At 39.7% G+C, this 27209-nt stretch overlaps 2 protein-coding genes and 1 pseudogene across 6 annotated transcripts in view; 2 read left to right on the forward strand and 1 right to left on the reverse strand.

Annotated features, from left to right (window-relative positions):
* Nucleotides 1-234: 234 nt before the first annotated feature.
* On the reverse strand, nucleotides 235-18217 carry KRCC1 (lysine rich coiled-coil 1). 4 transcript variants are annotated; one of them, XM_004742372.3, is made up of 4 exons: nucleotides 17987-18215; nucleotides 5999-6103; nucleotides 5469-5581; nucleotides 235-1617 (listed from the first exon to the last, which is right to left on the reverse strand). In XM_004742372.3, exon 4 carries the CDS (start codon nucleotides 1593-1595, stop codon nucleotides 822-824), a length of 774 nt encoding a protein of 257 aa, XP_004742429.1. In that variant the 5' UTR covers nucleotides 1596-1617; nucleotides 5469-5581; nucleotides 5999-6103; nucleotides 17987-18215; the 3' UTR covers nucleotides 235-821. The 4 variants fall into 4 exon arrangements, with proteins under 4 accessions (XP_004742429.1, XP_004742427.1, XP_012906683.1 ...); XM_004742370.3 differs by lacking the exon at nucleotides 5999-6103; XM_013051229.2 differs by lacking the exons at nucleotides 5999-6103; nucleotides 17987-18215 and adding an exon at nucleotides 17607-17965.
* On the forward strand, nucleotides 4448-4917 carry LOC123391788 (annotated as a pseudogene).
* Nucleotides 18218-26098: 7881 nt separating the features above from the next.
* Nucleotides 26099-27209, forward strand: part of SMYD1 (SET and MYND domain containing 1) — a 41458-nt gene continuing 40347 nt past the window's right edge. For both annotated transcript variants that reach the window (XM_004742375.3, XM_004742376.3), the window contains exon 1: nucleotides 26099-26583. In XM_004742375.3, the coding sequence (XP_004742432.1) occupies nucleotides 26447-26583 (137 nt within the window). In that variant the 5' untranslated portion in view covers nucleotides 26099-26446. The remainder of the gene's footprint in view (nucleotides 26584-27209) is intronic.

Raw genomic sequence — 27209 nt, forward strand, 5'->3', positions numbered from 1 at the left:
AATTCCTCTCTTCAATTTCAGCTTTTTGGAAAAATTGTCATCAATAATAGATCTCTGTCCTAAAAAGTGGGTTTAAATACGAATGAGCAAGGTATAGTAAAGAATTTTTACAATTGCAAAGTGTGACCTACCCAAAAGATCTTGCCTCTTAAGTACAAACTGCTTAGTTTGATTTCTCTTCCACAAGAAAATCATTGTTGAATGGGGACAGATCATCAACACAGAACAACAAAATGCAGAAATTAGAACACTTTATTATAAATATTTCCAGAATATAAACTGATTTTGCATAAAGACTCTTTGAAACTTTAAAAACTATATGTAACTTTAGCTTATTATTATTATAATGAATTCCATTCTCCACTTTCCAATCTAGAAAATACACTGCAAGTTAAATCAAAAAGGGAAAAAAAAATCAGTCTAAATTGTATCATAGAGAAAACTAATGAATATAAATATACCTCATTCAAAACTAAAACAAACCCAATCAAGAAACTTTAAATTTTCCAATTTAAAGTAAATGACCTCCCAAGGGAATAATACTTCTACTATCATAGCAATGTGATGAGTAAAAGCAGAGCCACTCTCATTAAGGGAAATTACACCTTATACACGAAAAATGTAAGGATGCATGTAGAAAATGAGGAAAAGTAATTTCCGTGATGGAGAGTAAGCATATTAAATACTTCCTGTTCACTGCCTGTTGTTAGAAGTTCAAGTACCTGCTCACATGAAAAAAACTGGTAAGAACATGAACATCAGAAAACCAGGCCCCTCAGCTATTTTTTCAATTTAACCTCAGGAGAACCAACCCAGGAGCTTCAAAATCCGAGGATAGACTGGTCCCAAAGCATCTCCTCCTCTGTTCTCTCTTTACCTTGTTCCTTTTTCTCTTTTCTCCGCTTCCGTTCCTCTTTCTTAGAGGCTCCATCTCGGCTTTTTTTCTCCTTTCGATTCTTAAGCTTCCCTGTGCTGATCCTGTCTGCTTCCATCTGTGTTTTGCTGGTTTGGAAGTTCTTCTGTTTATCTAAATCTATTTCCTCGCAACCTTTTTTTCTCTTATGCTTGGGCCGCTCCTCCTCTGGTTTTTCTCTGCCTTCTTCCAGGTGCCTTTTCCCCTTCTGATGTAGCCGTTTATGATGGGCTGGATGGCCACTGGCACGGTTTGCTGAGGAGAGGCGACTGTGAACTCCAGATTCTACACTGTATGAGTTATAGTTATACTCTTGCTGACTAAGGTTCAGGGGCCCTGGTTTCTCTGAGAAATAGTCCCTTGTGAACTGACAGTAGCTCAGGGAGTCTGGTCTTAGCCTGCTGTCATGAGCTGGTAGCCACTGAGGTAAGCGGGTTTCCACTTTTTGTGAACTAGGGCATGATCTTGGGTAGGTCTGCCTGGTTTCAGAAGAGAGTCTTTGATCAAACATTCTATACCTTGGTCGGTAATCTGCCTCTTCTCTGTATCCACAGGTTTCCAAACAGTTGTCTCTCATCTTTCTGAAACAAGTCTTTGGCTCTAAGCCTCTGGCTTTCTGCACTTTGATATAATCTTCAAGTTCATCTTGAAAAGAATCATATGTCTTCTTTGAATGCTTCATTAGGTTGAGACCAAGGGATTCTCTGTAGAGAAGATGGGAGAAAATTCTTCTTACTAGATTATTTTATTCTAAATATCTCCTTTGCTCTTGAAGAGAGCTTCAAAAAACAAAACAAAGAAGCCCAAGCAAATTAAAACTGAATTTGGTATAAGTTAAATACCATGAAATTATATGTCAAAAAGGTGCAATAGGATAGTCAAATATTGGGTGCCTGGGTAGCTCAGTGGTTGGGTGACTGCCTTTGGCTTGGATCACGATCCTGGAGTCCCAGGATCAAGTCCTGCTTCGGGCTCCCTGCTCAGCAGTGACTCGGCTTCTCCCTTTGATCCTCCCCTTCTCGTGTTTTCTCTCTCTCTCTCAAATAAATAAACAAAATCTTAAAAAATAAAAGGGTAGTCAAATATCTCCTAGACCACTCAGAAGTAGCTTTTTCTTTCTCAGACGTGGGATGAAGGCAGAAAGGAGATGGAATATAGGGTTCTGTTGTATAGCTAAAAATTTAAGACATATAGGAATGTGTAGATAAAGACTACACATTCCTGACAAGTGGCCTGATCAAGTGCTCATATATTTTCTAAAGTTCTGATTTAATAAATTTCTTGTATATTGTTTTCTAAGAGAATTAATAGAACCATATAGAAGTAATTTAATTTCTAAACTCTTCCTTTTACTCAAACAAAATAAAATAAACATACATACTTACCTGACTAGAGTACTATAAGACTTAATGTTTACAAAATAGTTTGGGAATACTGGAAACTAGAAATTCACCTATAAGAAGAAACTACTCTTTTGTATACGGCATGAGAGAAGATGAGGGAACAGAGTTCTGTACCTTCTATATAGGGCTTGGATTTCATTCTATTACTTCTGATTGGTGAAGAGAGCATTCTAGAATGTCTTCTGCTTTGTTTTCTAACATAAAGTACTGGTGGGAGGGTTAAGGGAGGAAATGGAGGTGAGAGCTGAGACAGTGTCAGACTGACACAGAGAAAAGTTTCAGAAGAAATATAAAGTAGATACACTAGTTTTTTTGTTGGCATGTTTGATTCTTTTGGTGGGGGCAGCACTATTCCTGATTTATTTCTTTCCCCTCCCTCAAATTCAGAAAACACTTACTACAAGATGATGATGCCCTAGATATTTTTGGTGACTTACTCTGTCTCCAAAAATTAGGAGGCTGCATAATCCATGCAGAAGAGTGTATTTCTTCCCTTCAACAGAAATAAGCCTGACAATAGCACTCTAGAGTCATTAATGAGCAGTTATCTTTTCTGGAAACTTGAGATTAAAAACAATGTTTAAATGAAGCCTCATTTGGTGAGTCAGAAAATTTAGCTCCTATTCAACTTAAATAGTATAAAAATTCTAACTAGAAGAAAACAATTTAACAAATATTTGATTAAATATAGGTAAAAGATTTGAATAGACACCTCAGAAAAGAATATATACAAATAGCCAATGAGCACATGAAAAGATACCATAAGTCATCAAGTCAATGTCCATTAAAATCAAAATGAGATACCAGTATGAGCACTCACTAGAATGACTGAGATCAAAAGAATAACATTATCTGTGTTGGTGAGGATGTGGAACAGCTAGAATTCTCATACGTTGCTAGTTAGTGATGTAAAATGGTACAACCACTAACAAAAGTTTGGTAGTTTCTGAGGAATTTAAACATTTACCTACTGTATGATCTAGTTAGTCCATTCCTAGATACCTCCCTGAAAAGAAAAGGAAATATACATCCATACAAAGACTGATACATGAATATTCATAGCAATTTTATTTGTAATATCCCCAGAAAGGAAAACACCAAAATGATGATCGACAGGTAAATGGAACTATCAAATAGTGGTATATCCATACAATGATTTATTATCAGTGATAAAAAGGAATGAACTACTGATACAGTCAGCAATATGGATGAATCTCAAAATAATTATGTTGTACATATATATTATATACATATGTATATGTACACGTGGATCTATGTTGATGGTATAATTCTAAACTTTGTACATAATATATTGTACATAATATACACACATAATATATGTTTCCATTAAATAAAACTCTAGAAAATGTAAACTAATCTATAGTAAATGTAAACTAATCTATAGTAACAGTGTTTGCCTGGGGATCAGGCAGGAAGGGGTGGGTGGGATGATTATAAATGGTATCTTTTGGGGTCTGGATATATGTTTACTATATTGATCATTTGAAGGTATATACATCTGTCAAAACCCATCAAATTTTATATTTTAAATATGTATGGTTAAAAAAATAAATATGGTTTATTATATGTTTTTTTTTTTTTTTTTTTTTTTTTTTAAGATTTTATTTATTTATTTGACAGAGAGAAATCACAGTAGACAGAGAGGCAGGCAGAGAGAGAGGAAGCAGGCTCCCTGCTGAGCAGAGAGCCCGATGCGGGACTCGATCCCAGGACCCTGAGATCATGACCTGAGCCGAAGGCAGCGGCTTAACCACTGAGCCACCCAGGCGCCCGGTTTATTATATGTTAACTATACTTCTATAAACCTGCTTTTACAAAGTCACTAACAAGATTAAAAAGATGTTGATAACTGTTGAAACTGGATGATGGGTATATGAAGGCTCACTATCCTATTTTCTCTACTTTTATGTTTAAAAATTTCTGATGCTTTGTACCCACAAAGATGGCTAAAATAAAAAAAAGGCAGATGACATTAAGTGTCTGCAAGGATGTGGAAAATTGGTAAATTCATTCATTGCTTGTGGGGATGTAAAGCACACGGTTGTTTTGAAAAATAATCTGGACTTCTGGCCCTGTGCACACAGGTCTGAGCCTACCCGGAGCCAGGTAGATGGTCACCAGGAAGTTCAACCCCTTTGTGATCTCAGACAGCAGCAGAAACCCCAAATGCCACTTTAGTGCCCCCTTGCACGTGTGCAGGAAGATCCTGTCATCCCCACTCTCCAACAAGCTGTGGGGAAAGTACCTCTGCTCCATGCCCAACCACCTGATGAGGTCCAGGTGGTTTGAAGACACTATAAAGGTCAACAAATCAGCAAGGCTGTCCAGGTGTACAGAAAGAAATAGGTCATCTACATCAAGTGTGTACAATGTGTGAAAGCTAATGGCACAACTGTCCATGTGGACATTCACCCAAGCAAGGTGGTTATCACCAGGCTAAAAATGGACAAAGATCAGAAAAATATTCTTAAACGAAAGGCCAAATTTTGACAAGCTGGAAAACAGAAAGGCAAATATAAGGAAGACCTTATTGAGGAAAATGTAGGAATGAATATAACCTGTTGTGCAACCATAGTGTAACTGTAGATTTTTTAGCCTGGTATGTATTCTTTTGAAACTTCTCAAGATATCTCTATCTCTTGAATATTTCATTTCCTTCTTGTCTTCTTATTGATATATAGCTCTGTAAATCTACTTTTTCTGTTTTGATGAATACTTTTATGAATAACCACTGGAAATATTTCCTAATTAAAAAAATTAAGAGAAAGAAAAACAATATGGCAATTCCTCAAACATTAAACAGTGTTGCTGTATGATCCAGCAATTTCATTCCTAAGTACACAATCCAGAGAACTGAAAACCTTTGTTTACACAAAAACTTAACACCAATGTTCACAGCAGCAATATTCATAAGAGGTAAAAAGTAGAAACAACTCAATGTCCATTACTGCTGAAGGAATAAGTAAGGCACGGTATCTTCATACAATGGAATATTATTCAGCAATAGAAAGGAATGGAGTGCTGATACACAGTACAACACGGATGAACCCTGAAGGCATGACAAGTGAGAAAAGTGTCCCCATAGTCCACAGATCATGCAGAGATCAATAAAGAGGTGAATGGGAACTTACCCTTCTCAGGCTGAGAACTTGGTGAAGAAATCTGATCATAGTCACCCATTAATTGCTTCAGTTTTCTAGCATGAACTTTCCCCACATGGAGAGACTGTGCAACAACCAGGAAGCTAAAAACACAATGCAGAGATCCCCAAATCGATTTTTGTCTAATACTCTGCTCCCAGTCATCTGAAGCCAACTGCAATCTTGTTATAAAAATTAAATAGTTCAAAGTTTAGAATTACACCATCAACATAGATCCATCATCTGAAAATTCACACATCTCCCATTTCTTATCATCTTACTTCCTATAAGTCTAAAAGTTAGGCTAACTCTTTGAGCATGTATTTTACCCCTGAAAAACAAATAATATTTTGTTTTAGAATAAAGTGACCCCAAATTTCCACATCCAAATTTGCAGATAGACATTCATGATTTTTAGTTTATTTAGTCTCAACTAAGAGTGTACAAAGCATTTTGCTCGCTTCCAAGTCAGCTTCATAGAAATAATCCTATGATCTAGAAGATCACTATTTTCTACCTACCTCATAATGTGAAATGCTTTGCAATTCAAACTATATCCCTATTCCCTATACTCCTTTTATAAGGGGAACCAGGAAAGTTCAATATTTGTTCATTCAATGTGGTACCTATGAATAAAATAAAGGGGGGGTAAGATAGAAATTACATTAAAGATACATTAAAGGTAATATTTTCGATCTTTAAATAGACATCATTTCATATACCATCTCAAATTTTAATTTCCTGGATGCTTGCAAGGCTACATACTAGCTTTTTGCTAATTAGAATGAAATTTTAGTATGAAAACATTTAGTCAGCCTCTAATCTTGAATATGGTAATATATTTTTATTTAGTCCAGAAAATACCATTCTAAAAGAGAAGTTACTGGGTCACCAGTCTGGACTTTATTGAAAGATAGGACTAAGGGGGGGGGGGCACCTGGGTGGCTCAGTAGGTTAGGTGACTGCCTTTGGCTCAGGTTATGATCCCGGAGTGCTGGGATCGAGTCCCACATAGGGCTCCCAGCTCCATGGGGAGTCTGCTTCTTCCTCTGACCTTCTCCCCTCTCATGCTCTTTCTCACACACTCACTCTCTCTCTCAAATAAATAAATCTTTAAAAAAAAAAAAAAGGTTGGACTAAGAAATCTGGCCTTGGCATTTTTGTGTTTTACAGTAGACAATTTCAAAGCATGCAGTTTGTTTTAAGATAGTCTCTGATTCTAGCTATACCCCTAATGTCATTTGGGAATCACACAGAGGAACCACAAATCACTTTACCTGTGACAGGAAACAGTCCTCCACAGTTGGGACAAACATGATCACAAGCAAGGCTCACTAAACCAGGCTCAGATAACCCACTTGTCAAAACTATAGTCATGTTCACATATTAATTTCTAGAACTTTTGTTCGAAGCCTTTCTCACCAGAATAAATAATCTGTACCAAAATGACCACATTTATACTTGAGGTCTATGTTACTATCTAAAAGTTCTTAGGGGCGCCTGGGTGGCTCAGTGGGTTAAGCCACTGCCTTCGGCTCAGGTCATGATCTCAGGGTCCTGGGATCGAGTCCCGCATCAGGCTCTCTGCTCAGCAGGGAGCCTGCTTCCTCCTCTCTCTCTCTCTCTCTGCCTGCCTCTCTGCCTACTTGTGATCTCTCTCTGTCAAATAAATAAATAAAAAATCTGAAAAAAAAAAAAAGTTCTTAACAGCTGAAATTTATTTTATGGAAATTTAGTCATTTATAAATGTGATTATCAAAAATTGGAACATCAAAATTGTACTTCCTATGCAGCCATTTAAATGAATGTACAGTCTAGGAGAAATGTCCATTATATATTAAGGGGGAAAATGAGACCACCTATTTACCTATCTATTAAGTAATCTTAAATCCAATCTTAGTGTAAAAACACTCAACATACAGAACCAAAAAAACCTAAACATATTCATATATGTTTATTGTAAGGAGGAGTTAAAAGAACTGCTCTACAACCCATTTACTTCCTTTCCTGGGGCTGGGGGAGAGGGTAGAAGGTAGGTGACTTCTGGACCTCTGACTGAAGAGACCAATGATATTAGCTAGGAGAAAGGGAACTTATATTTGACATGTCCTTAGCAAGATGTCCCTGGCTAAGGATTATCTATAGTAAATAAATTCAGGATTAATGAGGCATAGCTTTCTGAAGAATGTCACGTAAGCTAGGAGGTATAAAATGGAGATGATTCATAATTTAAATACTCCCATTGGCTGAGGTGACCCTCATTTAGAAATCTCATGTTATTTTGGGCCAGAGATGAATGACCAATGTAGGAAAACATGGTTTGCGGAGCCATCTTTCATGTCCTAGATATCTCCGCTTCTTTAATAGAGTTGCGTGGTCCCTTGTATCCTTGAAATACTTAGTAAATGTTGATACTAGGTAATATTACTGATTTGTGTTAGTTTGATCTGACAGTCTGATCTTGTATATTGCAATATCCATAGGAAAAAAATCAGAAAAGATATACACTAAACTTAATGGGATTTGGGAAATGGGTTTAGGAAAGAAGCAATACACAATACTTAATATTTTGCTCTCTGAACATGTCTGTATTGTTTTAATTTCTGCAAAAGCATTACTTTGTAACTGAAAGCTCTATAAAAATTTAATTTAAATGTTCTACAGAGTATCTTCATATTAAGCTTAATTTTTAGTACCAGCATATAGATTAAAAAGGTTTGCTTAAAAATATTATGAGTTTGGGATGCTTGGGTGGCTCAGTTGGTTAAGCATCAGGGATCGAGCCCTGTGTCAGGTTCCCTGCTCAGAAAGGAACCTGCTTTTCCCTCTCCCTCTCCACTTCCCCAGTGCTCATGTGCTCTCTCTCAAATAAATAAATAAAATATTTTAAAAAATTTGAGTTTAAGAACTGTAAATCAGAAACACTTTAGAAACGATGAATATTTAAACATGTTTATTATATATCTCTCTGAATTATTTGAGTTGTTTTAAGGTATGTAACTTAATTACATATGACTCCAAAGTTAAAATGAAAAGCAAGCTATAAACTAGGAGAAAATATTTCCAACTCACATATCAGGCGAAGGACTTATATCTAGAATACATAAAGAACTTTTATGACTCAATAAGACAAATTCAAATTTAAATGGGCAAAAGATTTGGACATCTCAAAAAATAATTTATGTATATAAATATGACTTGAAACCCTACACCATCACTGGAAATCATTAAAATTAATAGGACTGAAAATACCTAATGTTGGTAAGGATGCTGAACAACCAGACTTCTCATATGTTACTAGCTAGAATTTAAAATGCTACAAGTTTACAAAGCAGTTTGGTAATTTCTTTAAACATTAAACATCTACCATATGACCCAGTCATTTTGCCTGTATGTATTAGTCCAAGAGAAGTGAAAACATACATCCACACAAAGACCTGTACATGAATGTTCATAGCAGATGTATTTGTAATAGCCCCAAATTGAAACAATCCTGTCTGCCAATAGGCTGATAAACAAAATACGGTTTATCTATACAATATATTTATTCTGCAACAAAAAGAAACAAAACAGCAATATATAGATAATATGGATGAATCTCAAAATCATGCTTAGTGTAATACACAAGAGTACCTACTGCATGACTCTATATTTGTAAAAAGTTCTAGACATGTAAACCAATCTATAGTGAGAGAAAGCAGATTAGTGGTTGTTGGGAACAAGAGTAGAGGGTGGGATGGATTATAAAGAGGCCAGAGAAAACTTTTGATGTTAACAGAGGTTATTGGTGTTTTGTTTACAATGGTTGCTTGGGAGTATACACCTGTCAAAAACTCATTTTCTTGTATACTTCAAATATGTGTATATTTTAAGTGTATCTCCCATCCAAGTACTAACCAGGCTGGACCCTGCTTAGCTTCCAAGATCAGGTGAGATTGGGTGTGTTCAGGGTGGTATGGCCGCAGACAGTAAAGTGCATCTCAATAAAGTGTGCCAGAGGAGCTTAAGGATCTTTAACAGATGTTTTGGAAAAAGGAGTAATTTTGCCTTAATTTGTTCAACTAGATTTTTAAAGATTTTATTTAGTTATTTGACAGAGAAAGATCACAAGTAGGCAGAGAGGCAGGCAGAGAGAGAGAGGAGGAAGCAGGCTCCCTGCTGAGCAGAGAGCCCGATGTGGGACTCCATCCCAGGACCCTGAGATCATGACCTGAGCTGAAGGCAGAGGCTTTAACCCTCTGAGCCACTCAGGCACCCTCAACTAGATTTTTAAATGTTGAGTTTATTTCCAGAAAAATCATTCACCTAACAAAGGCCAACTTATCTACACAGAACTACTGCCAATTTATGTCACTTAATCTCATTGCTCCTAGGGCCAGACATAGGGACTCTGGAGTCAGTGCTGGCACTTCTTAGCTATGTAAGCTTGGTTAAATTCTCAACCTTTTCGTGCTTCAAGTTCCTCATCTCTAAAATAAGGATATAATATATGCCTCAAAGAGCTGTTGTGAGCCTTAAGGAAATGAATACATATACAATCCTTAGAGGAGTATACGGCACAAGGTAGGTGCTGAATCAATGAGCTACTTTTATTAATCCTCAGGATTTCATCTATTTAACTGACATAGTGAAATATTCTCCCACTCAATTATTCTCATAACTACATAAAACCAAATAAAGGAAAGATTATAAGTAAACAGAGCAAGAGTGCCTGTCAGGAGTACCTAAATCTTTTTATTTCAAGCTAACTCGTGTTTCAGAGGGACTTCTTAAAAATGAAAACTGAGGGGGCACCTGGTGCTCAATTGACTAAGCGTCTGACTCTTGATTTCAGCTCAGGTCATGATCTTGGGGTCATGAGATTGAGCTCCGAGTCAGGCTCCCGGCTGCTTGGGATTCTCTCTCTCCTTCTGCCCCTCCCCCTGCTCTCTCCCTCTCAAATAAATAAATCTTTATTTTTTAAAAAAGATTTTATCTATTTAAGAGAGAGAGAGAGAGAGAACATGAGAGAGCACGAGCAGGGAGAGGGGCAGAGGCAGAGGGGAAAGAGACTCCCCACTGAGCAGGGAGGTTGTCCTCCAGCTTGATCCCAGGACCCTGGATCATGACCTGAGCCAAAGGCAGGTGCTTCACCAACTGAGGCACCCAGGCACCCCTGTAGTAAACAAATCTTTTAAAAAATAATAATAAAAATGAAAACAGAAGATTAGACTTGATCACTGTCCTTTGCGATTGTTCTAATTTTGAACCAATTCTTTGAAGATTTCAGTTTAAATTGTTAATGTGTGTCATGTACAATACTCAAAAGGGTATGGAGTATCAGGCAGAAACACCTAGGATACAAGCTAATTTTACCATTTATAGGCTGTATTAGGTCCCATCTTGAGTATTTTTTTAAGACATACCTTCTAGTATTTTTGAAACAAATCTAGGAAAATTCTGAAATCTTGAGTTCCTATTTATACTGCACATACACCACAAGCCTAGTTATAGATGAACACCCACAGAGTACTACTTACTTGCTCATTTAGTTCGAGAAAAGTACCATAGTGAAAAGAGCAAAAATATGGAATCTTTTATTTTGAAGAAATGAAACTATGTAGGTTATTCAGTAGCTGGAGGTTTGATCTTTTTTATTTCAGTAAAAATATGGAAAGTCATTGTGAAAGTTAAATAAATACATCATATATCAACTATTGTGTTAAATATGAAACACATGAGTAATATGAGTTACTCTTAATTCAAAATTGCCTAAAATAGCTTCATATCTTAATAAAAAAACTAAGAGCCACTCAAATTCTAGAACTGTCAGAATTTGCTACATTCCAACCACCCATTTAGAAATTGTAAAACTTGAACTTCTGCATTGTGTAAAATGTTTTTAATAAGTCTTGGGTTTGGTGAATAAATCAAGTGAATTTAAGTTAAAAAAAATCTAATAAAACGTTTATGCCCCACAAGCACATCATTTGTGTTGTGACATGGCATTTAAACATCATACAGTATGAAGGTCTTAAAAAATGTTTATTAAATATCTCTGAAGAAAAAATGGGCAAAATTAGGATGTTAATCCGGTTAGTTTTAGCTCAATTCTTTCCCTTTAAAAAAATACACCAAAGAACATGGTCTTACACTTTTAAACCTAATTCACAAAGCACTAAGAGATGTTTTGTATTTTTCCATTCTCTGCATCTTTTTCTTAGAGATGTTATGTAGCATTCTCTGTATTCTGTTAAAGCTATCTAAAAGTATTTTGGCTTTTTTTTTTTTTTTTTTTTTGGATGCAGCAGTAAATACTATTTTTTAAAATCTAAACTTACTAAATGTTTGTTGCTAACATTTAAAATGTTATTGATTTTGTATATGGGCCTTAAATTTTACCCCCTTGCTAAACTTGTTCTAGTAGCCTTTTCCTAGATTCCTTGCTGTTTCCTACATGTATGATCATATCATCTGCAAATAGAGACAGCATTACTTCTTTCTCACCAATCTGAACACCTTTTGTTTTTCTTTTTAAAAATATACTTTTAAAGATTTTTATTTACTTGTCAGAGAGAAAGAGAGAGAGCACACAAGCAGGGGGAGCAGCAGGCAGAGGGAGAAGCAAACTCCTCTGCAGAGCAGGGAGCCTGATGCAGGACTCAATCCCAGGACTCTGGGAAGATGATCTGAGCTAAAGGCAAGCACCTGACCCACTGAGCCACGCCGGTATCCCACCCTTTGCTTTTCTTGTCTGACTGTAAAGGCTAGGACCTCCAGTACAATACTGAATAAAAGTGGTAAGACTGGATATCCTTCCCTTGTTCCTGCTCTTGAGTTCTGCAATCTTTTAACATTACTACTATCTCAGGAAAGACTAAACAGAACATCCATTAAATTTAGACTAGGTAACTGATTCTATTACCTTAGCTATCTTTTAAACTATTTGTTGTCTTTGCAACAATTTTTTTACCTTTATTTATTTATTTATTTATTTATTTTCCTATTTAAGTGTTCTTTAGAAATCTTAATTGTAGTACAAATGCAGCCCTATGGGGAGGCTGGATGGCTCCGTTGATTAAGCATCTGCCTTTGGCTCAGGGCACAGTCTCCGGATCCGGATTAAAGCCCTGGATCAGGCTCCCTGCTCAGCGGGGTGTCTGTTCCCTCTCCTCTTCCCCTTGCTTGTTCTAATAAATAAATAAAATCTTAAAAAAGAAAGAAGGAAAGAAAGACAGAGAGACAGAGAGAGAGAGAGAAAGAAAGAAAGGAAAGAAAGAAAGAAATAGATAGATGCAGCCCTGTACCTGTCACCATCATACTCTTAGCTATGTTGGTTATTAACCTTGCCTTTTCAGGAAATGAGATTAGTATCTGATGTAGGAGTTTGCCAGGCTCTAGCTATTTTACACTAACACAACAATCACAAAAATAACTAAGGGTTTACTACTATGGTATATTTCCAATGATAAAATACCAAAAAATTAACAAAATCCTTAACTGGGAGTATCTCACATTTAATAGTTAACACATTTAATACAACATTTATGTCTTCATATCTAAACTAAGTCTTTTAACACCAATAAACATTAAGGACTCTATGGCTAGCTAGCTCAAGGATCATGCTTGTGAAGTTAATTTGACTTGGACCCAAGGCAGACATCCTTCATCAGAATGCCACCAAATGTATTCCATTCCTTCCAAAGGGCTGGTAAATGTGAATGGGTCTTAAAGGGGGGAAAAACCCCAATGCTCATGTCCTAACGTATATTTAATGAATATAGTAGGGGAAATCTTGTTAGTTGTTTTAACATGCTTAGTCACTATTCTCATATATGGACAGCTAATAAAGGCAACAAACCTGAAAATCACAAATAATCATTAGTGTCTCTCCAGACATCTTCCTCCCCAACCATTCTATCCAGCCGTCAGTTTTAGATTTACAACATAACATGCTCTGGTGTGCATGTAGCAAATACATCTTGAGCAGAGCACAGATTCACATAAAACAATGAACGACTTCTGATTATTCCAGGAGTCCTGGCTGATCTACATTTACACCTGCACTTTCTTCAATGTGCTTAGCCTGCTATCTCTTACCCATTTTAGAGGCTGTCTATTAACCTGTCTCTCCCACCCACCAAGGAGAATTTGACTGCCTTACACTACTATCCTGTATTTCCTCTGCAGCCATTTCAGACTCACAGACGGAAGTTGTTAATGTCAGAAATGGCAAAGCAGCCATGCCAGGTCTGGAGCACTTACCTTTACTGTAATTTGAGAGAGAAATAAACTTATTTATTATTATTATTTTTAAAGATTTTACTTATTTATTTGACAGAGATCACAAGTAGGCAGAGAGAGAGAGGGCGGGAAGCAATGCGGGGCTAGTTTCCAGGACCCCAGGACCATGACCTGAGCAGAAGGCAGAGGCTTTAACCCACTGAGCCACCCAGATGCCCTGAGAGATAAATGAACTTTAGTGTGTTTAAAAGAAACACTGTGTTTTTCTCCATTTTTCTTTCTTTTTCTAATTTCACTAACAAACATTACTCCTACCAACCTCTTTAAAAGGGCTGTACCTAATTATCTGTATATCCTTGTACTGAGCAGATAACTGGTACGTAGCAGGAGCTCAATAAATGTTTTCTGAATAAATGTCAACATGTTAGCTATTAGCTAGATTTTGTCATTTGATCCAGATCTCTGCTTAGTATCATGAAAACAAAGGAAAACATTTAGGCAAGTGCTATGTAAATGGGTTAATGATTCAATAAGGAGTCAAAAATATCCTTTATTCTAAAACTGAGTCCATTTAATTTTTTTTCTTAAAGAGAAGCAAATAAGCAAGAATTGTTTGTTGCAGTGTTGTTTTTACTGATCCCTCAGGAATATCACTACCAGGTGAAAATTTTTCTGTCAAAAATATTTGAAGAACATCACTGAATGAATTACAGTGTCCTGGAAAATCTTATGACAACTTCACCATAAATTCTATGTATATTTCTTTTCATGTAAGTCTGGTCATGTGGTATTATTTTTTGGTGACTGAGTTTAATTTCACAATTTCCTATTTGTAATCTTATACCTTGTGTACATTTCCTACTTGCCAATATTTAATCCTTACATCTGTTCATTATCAAGTCCAATACAGAAGAGCTCCCCTTAGGAGTGTTACAGCTATAGGTGAAAATGAATTAGATGTTCTTCAAATCAGTTTTAATTGTCCTATCAGGATCTTGAAAGTGACTGGAATTTTAGTAACTGGATACATGATAACTCTTTCATACCTTTTGGATGAATCTTCTGTCTTTTAAGAAAAAAATACTGGATAAGTAACAAGCAACAGATTTTTTTCCTACTTCTTATTTATGCACTATCTTGACTGGCAATTATTTAGGGCTTTTACAAGTATCTCAACTAAACATACATTGCCTCAGGGTGCCTAGGTGGCTCCTTAAGCATCTGTCCTTAGGATCTAGCCCTAAGGCTTAAGCCTTTGAAGCCTTGGGTTCCCTGCTCAGCAGCAAGCCTGCTTCTCCCTCTTCCTACTGCTCCCCCTACCTGTGTGCTCTGTCAAATAAACCAAATAAAATCTTTTTTAAAAAGTACTGATTCCTATCATAGTTCTAAAAAGTATAATATACCAAATATTAGTCATTTGTTAGATAGCAGTTAACTGAACAGTTAATGAAGGATATTTACCCAAAATAAAGTGACATGAGGTAATTTTTTAGGTGACGGAATTGTATCTTTCCAAATCCTAGTGAATGGTCTCAGTCTTAACTCAAGAGTTCATCACTCTTTTGAATGTCATCTGATAACCACTATAGGTTGAAGTTTCATGTTTTTATGAACTGCTGTTCTAGTACACCGCCAAATCAAGAATATCAATATAGAACTGTAAAGTCATTTCATAATTTTAATGCTGTCAAGGACCTCAGAGTTAGTTGGTGCAGAGGTCCTCAACCTTGCCACTACTGACATCTTGGGTAGGAGAATCCTTTGCTGGGGTGGAGGTGAGACGGCCCTGTCCATTTCAAGATGTCTGCAACATCTCTGCCCTATATCAAATAGATGGCAAGTAACTCCTATGCTCACTATGCCCTTTCTTCCCCAGTGGTGGTAACTAAAATGTCTCCAGAAAGTGCCAAATGTCTTCTGGGGTGTGGGTGCAAAATAACCCCTGGCTGAGACCCACTCAATTGGGCTAATCCAATTCTCTCTCCCAACAGATGACAAAACTCAAAAAAGAAATTTGGGACTTTGAGTTTGAAAGAAAAGTTTGGGACTTACTGAGTTCATACAGCTAACGGGCAAACTAACACTACAACCTATTACTTGTTAAGATTCCTATTCCAGTATTCTCATTATGCCACCTTTAAGTTGCATGGAAAGGTTACTGCTAGCATTGTGTGAACTGACGCTGTATAAAGTAACTGCACACATTCAAAGTCATCACACACACACAAAATGTCATCTGGCAAAAACTGTTTTTCCATGAGAAACTATTTCTAGGTCTTCTGTGATCTGGGTATGAGAGCCAAATTGAACTGTAGCCTTGACACCTATAAACTGCTTAGGCTTACTTGTTGGTAAGAGACAGTAAGTTTGGTATGAAAACAAATAAATCCAGATTTTTAAAAATCTCAGATGTCATAACCTAGGCTGACTGAAGACACTAAATCTAGTCTTCCAAAGGTTGCCTTCACTAAGAGACATTTAATAGAACAGCATTTGGTTGCAAATGAAAAATTCTATTTTTTAGTGTATGGAATTTATATAAGGTGCTTATAAAAATATTTTAAGAAATGTATACTTTTTCTTCTTCTTCTTCTTTTTTTTTACCTTGCCATTCCACCAAAGTGAAATATGTAAGATTATGGAATAGCACAGAAAAGTAGAATATATCAAGAAAGAAGGTGAAAACGAAATTATTTTCATGAGGTTATTTACTGATGTCTCTCCAGAAAAAAGGAAACTAAATTACTCTATAATATTTTGGCTTTCACCATCTTTCATTCTGGAGACAAAAAGCAACATAAGGCAACCCAGCAAATACTAAAAATTATGAAAATGAAGATGGTTAAATGTTTCACTGAGATCTGCAATGTGATCAAGCTCCACCATCTAGAATCCTCTCCAAAACTGCCTTACAGCCTTACCTCCTCGTTCGGAACAAGCAGGCTGTTCACAGGCATAAAGTACTTGTAAGAACTCAAACATCTGTTAGGTTGAGATGATTAAGAAAAAGCTTTTTGTGTTAGGGGAAACGTGTTGGTGAGAACTGTGAAAACTTGGGGCAGAAACACTCCTTCCAAACTCCTGCAAGGAACACTTGCCCAAATTTTAGCATGGCCTCCAGCAGCTTAAGGCTGAACCCCTGGGATGACCAGCCCCCTCCGGAGCTCCTGCTAGAAAAAGCTCAGGGCTGTCAAAATACATGTACTGTTTTTAGAGCCGACACCTGATGACAGGCCCCCAACCTCTCTTTTTGAGAGTGCTTAACCAAAAAGGGCTTTGGACTGTGGATCCTTCCAGTCTCTGAGACGGATGTGTACCTCCTCCAACTCAGAAGCGTCCTCCTCAAAGACCTGGAAGCCATTCTTTTCAAGTGTCATCACCAGGAAGGAGAGGCCTAAGTCGGGTCCCCCAGTGGCTGCGGGAGGACAGAATCCTAACTTCCTTCCGTGCCAGCCAACAGACGCTGCTGGCTTAACAGCATTCACAAGGAACAACCCTTTGTAACTTAACTTCCCTGACTCCTCTTCCACCTTTCCTCCAGTCCCTCATTTTCCCTTTAAACTCCCAGTCAGCTCTGAGCAAATAAGAACGGCGCTCAGCTCCTTCCCCTACTGTGTGGGCAGCTTCTGAATAAAATTTGTTTTTCAACGCTCTCATTAATGGCCGCTTTGCTGTCTTGGACACTGGTAGGTCCGTACTCAACTCTGGCCACTAACAAGAGGCCTATAAATCTAAGAAGCAGTTTTTCAGGGTGTTTCCCTCAAAAAGCCTAGAAAAACTCTCCAAAGAGGCGTCTCACAACTCTTGCCCCTCTTCTCCTCCCTCAGGCCCCCCGCAGTTTTAACCTCTCGGGGTACTTCCTGCTTCTCGGCGAAGTCCTGACTCCACTTCTGCCTAAGTACCTACTTTCCCGGATGTTGAATGGCACCCAGACGAGGTCTCCACGCTCGCGCGTCTCCGGCTCTTTCTCTCCTCATCTCGGAACTTCCTCATCAATCCCGCTACCCTTTCCCTGACAGTCCCAGGTCGGCTTCTACCTGGCCACCTCTCTGCCCCTTCAACCCTCAGCCTCCTGGGCGTGCTGAGGCGTCTCTCTCCCCTCCGCGCTCCACCTGAGGGCCGTGGCGCCCCTTTCCAGGAGCGGCGGGTGGTGAGGGACGCGGACGGACTCCGGCCCTCGACCCGGCCGGCCATGGCGCACATTCGGGGCGCGCACAGCCGTCCCTGGGCCGCGGAGTTGAGGGGCTGAAGACCGGGCCGCCCCCGCCGCCGGGGCGGGAACTCACCTTCTCTGAGGCAGGGGCGGGCGTCTACAACTACTGTTCCCCCTCCCCGCCAACGCCGCCGGCCGGGGAATAGGCCGGGGTGGAGGTGGCGGAGAGGCAGGGACAGGCGCTGCCGCCACCGCCGCCTCCGCCGCCGAGCAGGCGGGGTTAGAGGAGGAGGCGGAGACCCGGCTTCCTGAGGGGAAGTCTCCGCCACCACCGGCGACTGACTGGACGGCGCCGGCGCCATGGCGGCAAAGCGCGCTATTGCGGTTGCGCGGATCGCCCCACTTCCAGAGAGGGCCTTTAGCTCCGCCCCCTTCTCTCGACTTTTCCGGGGCTCGCCCCTCCCGGTACCCGTGTTCGTCGGCCGGGTGCTTTCTCGTACTCGTTCGAGGTCAGGGAGAACGGGTGCGGCGGGTCACCTGGGGTGAGTGAATCTCAAACCGACTGAGAAAGAAAAAACCTGGAAACCTCTGGATTCTTCCTTCAGAGTATCTGAGAAATACGTAATCTCCTTTAAATGTCTTTCCCTTGGTAGGGTCTTTAATGTACAGAGTTAGAGTAAGCCGAAGCCTTGGTCATGATACGTTGTCGTCATTGGTCCGTAAATGACTTTTTGTCTCGCCTCCTTCAGTATAAGCGTGTGTACAAACACACACATAATACAACCTCACCTCCTCTCATTCCCCATCTCCTAAAGAGAAATCACTGCCCCGGCTTGTCCTCATTTCCTTTTGTATATAAATCTTTATCACACAGGTGTGTAGCTAAAAAAAAAAAAACGTTTATTTTTGAATTTCCTAAGATTTAAATCTTTCTCTGTGCAGTATTCTGGAACTTGTTTCACTCAACACTTGGAGGATCATCCAAGCCGTTGCACGTAGGTGTCACTTGTTTCACTGCTGTACACTATCCCACCCATTTTCCTGTTGCTGGGCTTGTCTCCTGGTAGCTGTGCAAGTTTCTCTTGAGCAGACTCTCCCTTCTTGTCACACTGCCGTTGGTTAGTTTCAGGTGCTCATCATCTCTTAATAGAATCATGGCAACAGATGCCCAACTTACCCTTCTGACTTCACCAGTCCAATTTACTCTTCATTACTGCTGCCAAAGCGTTTTATCCAGAAGTCATTCCTGGCTCTCCATAGTCTATTGGAAAAAGTCGAATTAGAAAAGTACTCCTGGGCTTCTGTGCACCTTGATCTCATTATCTTCCTACTGCTGTCACCTCCCCACCCTGCTTTCACTTTATGATTTAGCAACATTAAATCTTTACTGATTCCTATAAATACCAAACTGTTGCATGACTCAGTTTATTGTGTATGCTGCTCCTTCTTCTGGAATGTCTACTCCCTACTTTCTAATGAACTCCTCCTCCCTCCACAAGTAAATTGTATCCTGAATTCAGCATTTCTCATTCATTCTTAATGTTTTTGTTACATATGTATCTATCCCTAAGTAACATGAAGTATTACTTTGCATGATTTAAAACTTTACATAAATGTCATTATACATACTGTTTATTCCCCTGCAACTTACTTTTTTCACTTAATTCTGTTTTGGCATGCAGATATGCTGAGATGTGAGGTTCTAATTCATTCATTTCCACAGCTCTATAACGTTTCATTGCATGACTACACTGTGAGCTATCCATTCTCCTATTGATGGACATTGAACTTGTTTTCCATTTTTGCTTTTATAGCTAGTGCTACTTTAATGTTCTTATGTAGTCTTGTGCACACATGTGAGAGTTTCTCTGAGGTTTATACTTAAGAGATGTTGCTGCCTTTTAACTAGAAACCTCAATAATACCCACTTTGAAGGGTATTATGAAAATCATGAGTAATGTTAATAAAGCACAATTTCACGCATTCAAACATTTATTGTTAGAAAAACCTTCAAATGTTTATGAAACACTGGGACATAAAGGCAATAGTCTGGTGCTTGAATGGTAAACAGAAAATGTGTGCTTCTGTAGCTCCTGCAATACCCAACTCATTGTAGTTGTCCGCACATAATGCTTTTTCTTTATCTCCACATCTCTGCTCATGCTGCTATGTTGGTGGGGCTGAAATAGTCACCTCCAGCTCTGGTTGTCTCCCTGCCTTCTTATCTTTGTCACCTACGTCTCTGAAGCCTTTCCTGACCTCTCAGGCTGCCCTGGATATCCTTTCCTCTTTGCTTCCTGTATCTCTTTCACCATTTTTACATGCTCTTCCATAATTATCTCTAAATGGTCAGTGTTCACAAGGCTTTAAAGACAGTGCTCACATTTATTCATCTTATTTCGGGGCACTGAGCACAGTGCCTGATACATGTGCTGATAAATGCATGTGGAATGAGAAAATTTAGGGATTCTTGGGAAGAAAATGCAGCCAAGGATTTCTTGGGGCCAAAAGAAGAGGGAGGGAAGCAAGCATGCTATTTTATTAAGAACACAGAGCCCAAAGAGTTTGAAATTTTGCCAGTGATGTAATTATACAGGATATAATGGACTGTTAAAGAGGAAACCTGCCTCTGTCATTATGGCATGTGAGTGTTAGATGTGCACATCTAGCAGATTTTCTTTGATTCTGTCCCTCTTAGTGATTATGAAATAAATGAATCAGCCAGTGAATGCACTTGAAAGCAATGAGCAGCCCCTGGCTTATTTAATGTTGCTAGACATTAAGTTATTATTAGTTTAAAGCAAACTAACTAAAATGTTGGCAAACATTGTCTGTAAAAGGCCAGATAGTAAATATTTTCAGCTTTGTGGGCCATATGGTCTTTGTTGCAAGTATTCAACTTCGCTGTTACAGTGTGAAAACAGTCATAGAAAATATGTAAACAGATGAGTATGGCTTTTTTCTTTTCTTTTCTTTTTAAGTAGGCTCAATGCTCAGTGCGGAGCCCGAACTCACTACCCCAAGATCAGGAGTGTCGTGCTCCACCGACTGAGCCAGGCAGGTGCCTCTAGTATGTCTGTTGTTTAATAAAATTTTATTTATGGTCACTGAAACTTACCTTTGATATAATTTCCATGTGTCACAACATACTCTTCTTTTGACTTTTCCCCCCAACTATTAAAGAAGGTACAAACCATTTCTTAGCTCAAGGTCTCAAAAATAATTGTTGATGCCTGGCAAAAATGAACCTTATCCCCAGGTACAAGGAGGTGGAATCCAGTGTTCTTTTACTAAAGAAATCTTGCAGTTCTCTTGATTTGCCACTAGAGGGGGGTCCCTTGTAGGTGTGTGGCCTAGAGAGCTGGTCTTTCCAATACAAAGGATGATTAGAGTTTTTCCGTAGTGTATGGTAAATGAGCCACTGCCATGTTAATGCAGGCTTAAAAACTGTTCTGGTGTTTCAGAATCATTCCTCTGGGTTTCATTTATATTGCCACCTTCATATTTATATTTATTCCTTCTTTGCATATCCAACTGAAGGGAACACAACCATTCTCAAGTCCTCTGAGATTATTTGCTCAAGGGCTCAGGAGGAAAATAATGTGAATACAGGTTGTGGCTAAAGATTTGCGGGCTGCAGCTTGGAATCTGGGAACAGCTGCTAACCAAGATACAGCTTAATAAGTGGAGCTCATATTCAGAGGATGCTTGAAGCCCAAGTGTTGATATATTTAAAACTCCAAAATAATCCCCATTCTTGGCCAATTCGTGTCACCTTCTTCTACCCTTAAGGTGCATGACAGGACCTGACATTACCCTGGTCCAGCATCTTCTGCAAGTTTCGTTATACCTTTTTTAGGGTGCGGGAGTACTTGATAGCCATAGTGACATTCTAGGCACGTATGTGTGGCCTGAAGTGCAAGGGAAGTTCAGCTGACATAGAGGTAAATAGAACCATAGTGGTTATTCCTGTCATCCTCTTGTCTGAAATCTCCCAGCTCAAATCTCTGTCCCAGGCAGGGAGTCCTCTGGCTTGAGCTGCCCCATTTTTCTCCCTTTATCAACACCCTTCTTCAGACACTCCAAAGAAAGAGACTGGATGGCTATGAAAATCATTAACAGTGGAAAAAGTTTCCATCTTCTTGGAGCAGGAAAGGGCTTGACAGAAGCATAGCTTTTAAGGACTGTGAAGCTCAAATCTGTCACGTGGTTATGTCTGCTCTGGCCCCGAGTTTGACCTCTGAGGAAACGTAGAATAAATCTGTTTTTCCATACCTCAGTATGTGATGTTGAAGAAAACTCATGTTCTTCCTGAATCTTGCCTGCTAAACATATCTCCGGTTGGGCAATAAGGAATCCTTCCAAAACTCTAGATGGGTTTTTCCTGATAATGAAGACCAGCAGTTCTCATGAAGGCAGTCCCACCACTTAGGGGGGCATTTTAGAAATTGCGTGTTGGGGGGAACTTCTGGTTGTGCCATGCTACTGGCATATTGTGTGTAGGACTGGGATCACAGAAGGGTTTGGATCCCAGTGGGAGGATCCAGAGGGGCGTAGGTGAGCAAAAATTTTTATATAGGATTTAGGTTGATGAGTAGTACAGCAGGGCCACATGTCCTCTACCATGTCACCAGCTAATAACTAGAGCCACCATCCCCTTTCTCGCTGATCCTGGCCAGAGATGCAGGATATCCTTAGAAGCAAGAAGCAGCCTTATGCATTGAAGATTCTTTGCCTGGCCCTCACAACCTCAAATATACAGATGTACATTTTAGGTGGGTGAAACTTTGATTGTAATTATAAGAGTCTAGAATTCTGTTTTATATGTAATCATAGAATCTTTTTTTTAAAAAGATTTTATTTATTTAAGACAGATTGAGAGAGTGAGAGAGAGATCATGAGAGGGGAGAAGGTCAGAGGGAGAAGCAGGTTCCCCATGAAGCTGAGAGCTACATGCAGGACTGGATTCCGGGACTTTGGGATCATGACCTGAACTGAAGACAGTCGCTTAACCAACTGAGCCACCCAGGTGCCCCCAGAGTCATTTTAATATAAGCTAAATCTTCCAGGAAGGCAGCCTCTTGTTAACTGAAGAATTATGCTTGCTTTCATTCAGAACCTAACTAAGAATCATTCACTATTTCAGAAAAATCATGTCACAGACAACTGTGCCCTGTGTGATATTTGTGTCTCCAGAATCAATCTACACTTTTAGCTGTTACTATCACAGCGATTCTACGTGGAGGTGCAAACATATGAACACGTTATCATGTGTTCTACTGCGGTTGTGCCTGAGTGTATACATAATGAGCTCACTGACATATTTAATTTACCATGAATATATATTATTTTATTATAAGCTGACTTTAATTTTATTTCTCCCTTATTAGGTTAGGGAAATGTTTTCATCCATTTGGGCTATAATAACAAAAGATCACAGCCTGGGTAGCTTATGCAGAACAGAAATTTATTTTTTATAGTTCTGGAAGCTAGAAGTTCAAGACCAGGGCACGGGCACAGTTAAGTCCTCATGTAACCGAAGTGCCTAGGGACCTCTCTGGAGCTTCTTATTCATGTGGGCTCCATGTTCATGATTTAAGCCCCTCCTAAAGGCCCCACTTACTAAGACAATTACCTTAGAGGATGAGGACTTTCAACATTTTGCAATTTGGGATGGGGCAGAGGGGAGTAAGATAAACATTCAGGCTACAGGATTAATAATTTATATTTTTTAGATATAAGAGCTAGTAAATTATATATGCCACTTCATTTCAGAGTAGCAAAAGGGTTGTTATATAATATTTATTAGAATGTGAAATGATAGTATTTTATATGTTTGTTTCCTGTTGTTGCCATAACAAATTACTTAGTGGTTTAAAATAAAATAAATTTATTATCCTACAGGTTGGAGGTCAAACTCCAGAAATGGGGTTCCCTGGGTTTAAATCAAGGCGTAACAAGGCTGTTCTCCTTCTAGAGGTTCTAGGGAGAGAAGCCATTCCCTTGCCTTTTCCAGTTTCTGGAGACTACCTGTGTTTCTTGGCTCATGAGACATCCCTCCATCTTCAAAGCCAGCAATAGAGTATCTTCAAACATCTCTCTGACTCTGACCCTCTTGCTTCCATTGTTATATCTCCTTTTCTGACTCTGACCCCTGCCATCCTCTTATAAGGATTCTTGTGATTCCATTGGGCCCACCTGGATAATCCAGGATAATCTCTCTCTCTCTCAAGATCCTTAATCACATTTGCAAAGTTCCTTTTATCATGTAAGGTAACATAGTCCTGGGTCTGGGGAGTAGGACCTGGACATCTTTGGGGGCCTTTGTTCGGTCTACCACACTTTAATATAATACTTGCTCTGATAAGGTTGACACTCGCAGATATAAATAAAGCATTAGGTTTGATGCTCCCTCTCTTTCTGACTTGGGGCAGCTAGATTGCCATCTTGACCTTGGCTGGGGCTGAACTTGTTCCAGGGGTATGGTGTCTAGAGAACAACCTAATCCCTCCCAGGGTGAGCCACTGGCTCCTGAGTGAAGACCTGTGGCTGCAAGGCCCAGGCAGTGTGGGTCCATTTAAAGTTGTGGGTCCCACTGTGGGTCCAGTGTGGCTTCATTTGAAGCTAACCTGGATTGAAGAGCTCCTTTTTAATCTTTTTTTATTCCCCCTACCCCATTGAGAACATGTGATGTTTACTCTCTGGGGAACCTAACTTGATTTAATTAAATTAATTAATTGGTTTTATTAAAGATTTTATTTATTTATTTTTTTAAAAAGATTTTATTTATTTATTTGACAGACACAGAGCACAAGTAATCAGAGAGGCAGTGGAGGGGGGAGTAGACTCCCTGCTGAGCAGAGAGCCCCATGCGGGGCTTGATCGGGGCTTGATTGGGGCTTGACTGGGGCTTGATCCCAGGCTCCTGGGATGATGACCTGGGCCAAAGGCAACTGCTTAACTGACTGAGCCACCCAGGAGCCCCTTGTTTTGGTTTTTTTTTTAATTGAAGTAGCATTGACATGCAATGCTATATTTGTTTCAGGCATACAATGTAGAGATTTGACAACTCTGTATGTTACCCTATGCTCATAAGTACAGGTACCATCAGTCACACAACACTATTACAGTACCACTGACTGTATTCCTTGTGCTGGACCTTTCATCCCTTTGACTTATTCATCCCATAACCGGAGTCCCACATGTCCCTTTCCCCTTTTGCCCAGTCCTCCAGCCCTCTCCCCTCTGGCAGCAACCAATGTGTTCTCTGTATCTGTGGGTCTGTTTCAGCTTTGTTTGTTTTTTTAGGTTCCACGTGTAGGTGAAATAATATGGTATTTGTCTTTTCGACTTTATTTTTTAAGATTTTATTTATTTATTTGACAGAGAGAGACACAGTGAGAGAAGGAACACAAGCAGGGGAGTGGGAGAGGGAGAAGGCCCCCCCCACCCCCGCTGAGCAGGGAGCCCTACCCAGGGCCGGATCCCAGGACCCTGGAACCATGACCTGAGCCAAAGGCAGACACCCAATGACTGAGCCACCCAGGTGCCCTGTCTTTTCAACTTTGATATCGGCTGCCTCGTAATCAAGAAGAGTGGCAGTTAGGGGCACTTGGCTGGCTCAGTCACTAGAGCATATGACTCTTGAGTTGTGAGTTTAACCCCCACATCTGGTGCAGAGTTTACTTAAAAAAAAAAATACAGTGGAATTTAAGTCAATGGACGTTTTAGAATTGCCCTCCCCATGTCCTCATTCCTAGGAAAGAAGAAAGAGGATGTTGGTGTTTTGGGGGGAGCAGATACATGTTTCAGGGAAATTTGATTAAAAAAATAGAAATGAGTGTTTTCTTTTTCAAAGTCTGCCTCCTCTCTCTAATACAGCCTCCACCAGCATATCTGCATCATCAGGGAGCTCCCAGACCTCCATGCCCTGGGTGGGGGTGCTGTGGGAGCACCAGATAGTACTGGAGAAGAGGGATGCCTCCAGGAGCCTAAATAGTACTGTTATGTATCTGCCAAGGGGGTTAGTTTGGCATCTGGTATATTCTGCAAACAGTCTGCCTATGGGGGAGGAGGGAGGGAGACAAGGGGTCCATCACACTTGAGAAGGTATAAGCCTGACAGCTGAAAGTTCCCAGAGCAGCAAGCATCACCTCTTCTCTTGGACCATTTCAGCTGTCTGCTTTGGATTGACAGAGGCATCTGGCTGCTAAAAATACCCTACTGACCAAGTGCTCCCTATTCCAACTAAAGCTGAGTACAACCGCCATCCGGAACTGATCTGCTTCTTGGAAAGGAATTTTTCAAAGTTTTCAGTCCCCATTCGAGGGGCACACCAGCCCATGGTCATTTCTGCCTTGTCAGCTTTGCTGGGTGATGAATAGATCACTGTCATCTTGCCTGCCCCATTCCCACCTCCAGGAAACACGGCAGAGGGGGAGGTGAGGCCCCAGTGGCTGAGAGGGGGTAGGGAAGGGGAGGTGCTTGTCCATTTATAGGCTTGCTCTTTGGGATGCTGAAGGTGCTGAAATAGCAAGGACAAGGGACTTGGCTGAGTGTGAAATACCCACCGAGCGGCCTAAAGGACTCTGAGATGACAATAGGGAGCATGGAGAACGTGGAGGTCTTCACTTCGGAGGGCAAGGGCAGAGGTCTGAAGGCCACTAAGGAGTTCTGGGCTGCGGATGTCATCTTCGCTGAGCGGGCTTATTCCGCAGTGGTTTTTGACAGGTATGAAATGTGGGGCAGTGTTGCCTTTTCTCTGTTGGTGTGGGTCTAAAATCCTTTGCTCTCAAAATCATCAGGGAAAGGGATAGAATCCATGTGATTATTTTTAACAAAATGGCACTTCTGACAGCTGTTGCCTGGCATCAATTTTTCTGCAAAGAGTCATTGCTAATGTGATTTACTCTGGTCCCTGAACAAAGGCTTTGGGGCACTTTTTCACAGTCCCGTTGAACTTGGTTGAGTGGGTGTGCTGTATGTGGGAAGGGCAGAGAGAAGGGGAATGGAAAGGTGGGTGTGGTGCTGTAGGAAACATTTTCTTACAGAAGGCTCCATATTTTTAGCTTCTTGAGTAAAATCAGTATATTAGAGCATAAAGTAATTGCAGAGACTTTAAAAAATCAGTTGTAAATACACAACACTGGAATCCATTTACATTTGAAAAATTAGAGTATCACCAATGAAACTGAAAGCCCTTTTTATGTCTCCCACCCCTAACCCCAGTCATCTCTGTCTTTCCTCAGAGGTAATACCTGTTACGATTTTAATGTGTTTCCTTCAAGAATGTTCTTGTACTATGATACACGTATATCTGCATTTATCAGAAATGTATAGCTGTAGTTTGTCTTTTT

Source organism: Mustela putorius, unplaced genomic scaffold, assembly GCF_011764305.1.
Source record: "Mustela putorius furo isolate JIRA1106 unplaced genomic scaffold, ASM1176430v1.1 tig00000281_pilon_pilon_pilon, whole genome shotgun sequence".
In the NCBI taxonomy this organism is placed as follows: domain Eukaryota; kingdom Metazoa; phylum Chordata; class Mammalia; order Carnivora; family Mustelidae; genus Mustela; species Mustela putorius.

What these genes read in the sequence shown, in the direction of transcription:
- KRCC1 (XM_004742373.3), bottom strand. Translation starts at nt 1,595, where the DNA reads ATGAAGCATTCAAAGAAGACATATGATTCTTTTCAAGATGAACTTGAA.